At 35.9% G+C, this 6,000-nt stretch overlaps 1 protein-coding gene across 5 annotated transcripts in view; it reads right to left on the bottom strand.

The window, feature by feature from the left end:
- Positions 1 to 956: 956 nt before the first annotated feature.
- The window catches only part of SMOC2 (SPARC related modular calcium binding 2), a 131,252-nt gene continuing 126,208 nt past the window's right edge, over positions 957 to 6,000 (bottom strand). For 2 of the 5 annotated variants that reach the window (XM_048935772.1, XM_048935775.1), the window contains exons 10-13: positions 5,888 to 5,990; positions 4,719 to 4,993; positions 4,055 to 4,095; positions 957 to 1,255 (exon numbers count right to left, since the gene is read on the bottom strand). In XM_048935772.1, coding sequence (XP_048791729.1) covers positions 1,232 to 1,255; positions 4,055 to 4,095; positions 4,719 to 4,993; positions 5,888 to 5,990 — 443 coding nt within the window. In that variant the 3' untranslated portion in view covers positions 957 to 1,231. Of the gene's footprint in view, positions 1,256 to 4,054; positions 4,099 to 4,718; positions 4,994 to 5,887; positions 5,991 to 6,000 lie in introns of all 5 variants that reach the window. The other 3 variants (XM_048935771.1, XM_048935774.1, XM_048935773.1) reach the window with 2 other exon arrangements.

The following is a 6,000-nucleotide window of genomic DNA, read 5'->3' as shown; positions in this document are numbered from 1 at the left end:
CAGAACAAAATCAGTGCTTGTTGCAACATTCCTGACTTTTCATGACAGTTCCTAGATGCCAGCAGTCCATCAACAACCACATCAATCAACTCAACTGCTTGTAACTTGCAACAGTTCAAGAGATGAATCTTTATTTATGTGAGTCTCCTGCTCTAAATTCACATCACAAGTTCTTTCTTTTTCCACTCAAACACACATACAATAAGTGTTGTGTGGGGGTAAATGACAGAGGAGGTATGAAAACTTATAAGAGCTTCTTTCAGACAGCAAGGTGAAACTTCAGGCAGGAGTGGTGAATAGCCCCTCCTTATGGGAACTGTTCATAACATACATACATAATTTGTTCAGCTTTGGCTCTGGTAGACCCCCAAGGCAAATGGGGACAGACAGGTGTAGAAGAAAAGGCTGACAAATCTGTTTAGCCTTCCCTGTCTCTTCATAGTTAGATTTACAATTCTGATTCATACAGACTCCTCTCCTACTTCTGCTGACTGCAGGATCGTGCTTTTAGGCTCAGGTTAAACCACGCTGGAGTCACATTACTATCCATCTTACTCCTATGAGGAAAACTACCATGCCTCAAAAACGGATAGAAGGATATACTTTTCTAACAGAATCCTAACTGTAGAATAACTTTTGAATCCTTTAGTGGTTGTGTTCTCATTGCATGATCTTTGGGAAGCATAATAATAAAAACACAATGAAGAAAATATTGCCACTTGTGACAAAATTGTTCAGTTAAAAACTGCAAGAACAAGTCAACAGGAATTTACACACTTCCCTCAATCTTAGAAATCTTAACATCCAACATTTCTTGGACATAATTGAGAATACAGTAGACTTTTCAGCATAACTCTACTTAAATGACAGTATTGGTAAGAAAAAGAAGGCATACTATTGAAACCAAACTACATAGAAACAGGTTTCTTCGCTAATATTTGCCAAAGAGCTATTAAAAAAAACCAAAAAGTTTAAATGCAAACTTTTACATCTCCAACACGTTTTACATATTTCAGACAACAAACGAATGCACATACATTGTATGTGATAATTTTTCAAAATCAGCTATTACATTTTCACAGATTATAAAAAGTCTGTTTAAATATTTCATTTCTACAAAGTGAATTTACATTTTTAAGTACAAAGTGCAAATACTACAGTTGTTTTTATTGCCTTTTGGTGAGGAAATCTCCCACATGTCAAAGAGTTCTGCCTTGGATCAGTAAGCTGCTCACCCTTGCTTCTTGGAAACTTGCTGAAAGACAGTCAGAAATATTTGCTTTATTAATGATGTTTTCAAATAATCAAGCATAAACATCTCTTTATATTTCAACAGTGTCCACATGCCACTTCAGGGGAAGAGTTCTGAACAATTAAATATAGGAAATAAAATAATCCCTGGCCTGTAGTTCCTCAGGAATCTAAAGACAAGGCTATGAGCATTATCTTACCTTTATCCATCTTGTCCATTTCTTACCTGTGGCCTCTTTAAACATATGCCTATCGAGCACACAGTTTTTGCAACTGCCTTGGCAAGTCCCTGATGCAGTATACCTTTCTATGGCATGTGATGCATACAGAATGGGCTGCTGGCCAAAGTCTTATGAACATTCTATAGTTTCCTTGTAAACTTTATGTTAGGCTGCAAAAAGACCTTTTGGGTCTCATTGACAGCATGTAAGCATGTATGTGTGTTGGGCAGGATGGAGCTGAGAAATGTAAATATACTTGGTCACTGCCCTAGTTGGGTCAGATTCATCACTTGTGTAATCTCATTTGGAACAGCAATTGCTGATACTCAGTATGTTAGTGCATGTATCCATATCTGCTTTCTTTCAGTAAGCTTCTGTATGTGCAAAATTGCAAACTTGCACATATTTAAAAAAACATATTCAGCAATATATACATGCAAAAGCACACATAAATATATATATATATATTAACTACTACAATGCTGTAGTTGAAAATGAGCTTTTGACTGATGATCTCCTGAGTAGTAGCAATCTGATCACTTCTTCTTAGTTGGGTGGTTTCCTATACGGAGCTACTTGGCCCAGCTCCTTTTTAATAACTTCCTTTCAAGGGAAACTTTTGTGATGAAAGCCTCCTTCTGCATTTGCAGCCTTGTATTGTTCAAGTCTGAAACTGCCAACAGATGGTTTGCTGAGCCAGCCTTAATTCAAGGCTATCATTTCTCAGCAACAGCTTTTAAAGTAATTGGTGCTGATTCAGCAAAATTATTGGACAAAATTTTAAAAAATAGAAACTCTAGGACACTTTTATTACATATTCTGCAAGTCAAGATCAGATTACGAGAAAAGAGAGAGGGCTAGTCATGCTTCAAGTGTAATGCACGTGTGCCAGTAATTGCCATTGTATAATTAAAATAACCCCTTTGAATGTTTTTGAGTTCCAACAGGATAATTGTTTTCAGGCTTCTTTGTTTAAAGCATAAGTGATTTGTAGGAGGGGACTTGAAAAGTTATGACCACAAACATTTGTTTAAACAAACAGAAACTTATCACATCCCTCTTGCTGTTAGAACATTTTATATTCCATCAAAGGTATGTAGGAGGTCTCTGGTAAAACCAACAACCAATGTTCAGCTTGCCTTAGGATGTGTGAATCTAATATTAAACAAATCAGAGATAAAGCAAGTAACAAACTGGCTAGCAACATAAGAGGAACATTTCTTTTGGCTTGTTGGGGGTTCACTCTGGGTTGAGTTTTTAACAAATTAATGCAGCTTTCTGTTAGATGTGAAGACACTGACCACACAACAACAGTAGTGGTTATTTTTTAGCTAAATTCGTCTTTTTGTAGATGCAGGGTTACCAGAGTTGATGATATAATACGTAAATATCTTTTAAAACAAATCACCAATTACTGATGTTTTTGTGGGCAGTAACCATTTGATTCCTCTAACTAATACAAAAGTGAGGCAAGATCAGTAAGAAGTTGATTCTCTTATTAGATCATTAAATAACTGTCAGATTCACTTCCTTCACAGTCCTTCAGACACCTGCCAAAGTATCGGGAAGTTGTGCCAATGCAATCCATAAAAGTGAATACTTAGGATTAATGATTATAAAAACAGAAACACAGACATAATGAGACTTTTTATTAACCTTTCTCCTAAACTTCCATTTGAATCCCTTCTCTTCAATGTCTATTTTATCTCTATCCAAAAATTAAAAAATTCTACTTTTGTGCCTTCCTAGCTCTGAATGCCTTGTGTAACCAAAGGTCTATGAGTGAGATACACCAGAGTTATTCAGAAAGGTGAGATAAAGTCTTTGCAGAAAACTGACACAAAAACAAATCGTGGATTATGTTGTCAGGGCACTTGACATTTTAATTGTTAAAATCATTCCAGAGACCAAACCAATTTTAGTTTAAACATATATCATCAGACTGGTACAAATCCTACATTCTCCAGCATCATTTTGCTCAGCCAGCAAACGCACTTCAATGTGACAGCTTTTTTCTCTCTACTAAGATTTTAAAAGGTATCTAAAACCACCATACAATAATTCAGTGGTGTACACAAAATGTATGGGTTTTCATATGGTATGAGAAATTCATGGCTTTTTGCACAAGGAGTAATTTTAATCAATGTAACTTTGTGTCTATAGCATAACTGACAGGAAAGTGAGCAGTTTTAATTCACTGAAAAACAAAAGGGAAACGAATATAAACCAATGCACATTTAAAAATGTATCGCAGTGACTTCATTCAGGAATGCAGAAGACTTATACGAGGGCTCACTTACAGCTATCTATTCTAACCAAGATGTCACTTTATACTTTACTGTGAACATCCACAAGTATGCCTAATCCATTATGTGTTTTTTGCACATTTACTCCACCTGTAGTTGACCAATTCAACTTGCCACAGATAGAAATGAAGTCAAGATTTGTTAATCACTATGCTGCTCTGTTTTCTTTGCTGGTCTGTAAAATGGCAGACTAATGCATTTTGAAGCTGCAAATGATAACCCAAGAAATTCATGTAGGTAAGACTAAACAGAGATTGTGTTCTCCTGAATACTCACCTGCCTGCTAGATGAAGTGCTCTCAGTATTGGTTTTAGGGGCTGCTAAAGGGGGAGAAAAAAAACATTATTAACATGGTTTGCAAGTTATATATAATATCCCAAGAAGTGAAACTCTCATTCTGAATTAGCAATTTTATAGCAGGGTAACTGCACAGCTTTCAGAAAATAAGATAAAATATTTCATATCTTCCATTGAAACATCCTTTTCTTTTTCTTTCATGGAATTATACGAAAGCCGAATGACAACATTTCTTGCCAGTTATTATGTGGCACTTGCTTAAGACAGATTGCATTTAGTCAGTGTTGAGCATTTCAAAGTTATTAAATCTTTAGCAGTAAATCTAGCCTATTATGTCTGGTGGGAAAGAAGCATGGAAATGAGGATACATTACATAATCTTAGGTTTCTTGCTGTAATGCAGAAACATATCTCCAGAAAGCAAGCATTTAATGGGTTAGGTCAAAGGAAGTTCTTGATTCTCTTGGAGCAAAGTAATAACTTGCATACACAGAAGCAGCTTCCTTGTCATCTTTCTTAAGCAAAAGCTCTACTAGTTACTGGCAAGTGTATTCCTTTATACTGTATACTTCTGGTATATACAAATATCAGACTTTGCCTTTGTCTTTGAAGAATCTAGACAAAAAGACAGAAAAGGTTCTTACTATGGCGTTTCTTTGTTTCTGCTTTACCTTCTTCTTTTGTTACTCCCAGACATCCCATTAATTCTTGAACTGACAAGGATTTATCATTGTTCACATCACAGTATTCCACAAATTTCTTCACACATTTTTTGGGCTTTGATTTCTTTCTTAGGAACCTTTTAAATGGCTTGATTTCTTTCTTTCCAATGTCACCACTGGAATTTTTATCTAGTTGTTTGAAGTACCAGTGGACTACTCTCTCTTCCAGGGTGTGATTTGGATCAGGTTCTGAAACCCTGCAATGGAAAAAAAGAAGAAAAACTCACAACTCTTTATTCTGATACACATACTTCAGTTTATAGCTTTACTTCTGAATACATAAAGTACTGTTAGATGTTTTGCTCCATGAACCTCTCTTTTTTTGCCTACTAGCTTCTTTGTAGTGAATCTTCTCTTTTCACTTTGGTGATACTGACTTCTGACGTACTTCAGTTATGTACATTATGTGTTTTCATGATTCTGTCTTTCCCTCATTTACTTCTCTCTTCATTTTTTTCTATTTCAGGAAATGAAAGGGAAATGCAACGTGTTCTCAGTACTGTGCTCACCCCAATACAATTAATTAAGAAGATAGCCCTTTGTGTAAAATTTAGGATATAGCTGGCCAAAAAACTGGAGTCCAATTACATCCCATGATGAATGGTCTCAGATATAAAACAAAAAAAAAGTCTTGAATTACAGGGTAAATTATAATAATATTAGCCCCTCCTCTTCAGGTAGTAAGCATCTGACCTGCAGATGTTCAAAATTTGTCAGCAGTTATATAGTTTTAATTGTCTGTATATACTGATAGCATTGGTTTGTTTTAGAATCAACTAGGCAAAACATAAATCAAGAAGTCAGATTCATTCATCAAGTCTGATAAGAACACAAAGGAAGACTGAGATGCAGTTGCACCAGCAGGCAAAAATAAATTCTAAGCTGTGTGGCTGATGAGAATCTAGACATTGAGTGTATCTCTACTGAGTGAGCATAGTCCACAGTGGTAACTTTGAAGTAAACTATCCTAAATAGGTTCTTGTAAATCTACTTTTTGTGAAGGCAGAAGAATTACTTCTGAAGGACCTCATCAATTCATTCACCACTGCCAGAACTCTTTTAAAGACACACCAAAAAGATCTGAAACCCACCGGCTGGAAGACAATGATGGATCAGAGACTGCATGCACCATATCTGTGGACAGTGCATCCAAAACACTTGTCAGGAACTCATTCTTCTTGGCCCCAGGACAACCTAGAAAAAC

The sequence above is a fragment of the Lagopus muta genome, chromosome 2 (genome assembly GCF_023343835.1).
Source record: "Lagopus muta isolate bLagMut1 chromosome 2, bLagMut1 primary, whole genome shotgun sequence".
NCBI classification, from domain to species: Eukaryota; Metazoa; Chordata; class Aves; order Galliformes; family Phasianidae; genus Lagopus; species Lagopus muta.
The sequence above is the reverse complement of the archived record's forward strand: the minus strand, read 5'-3'. Positions and strand labels throughout refer to the sequence as shown.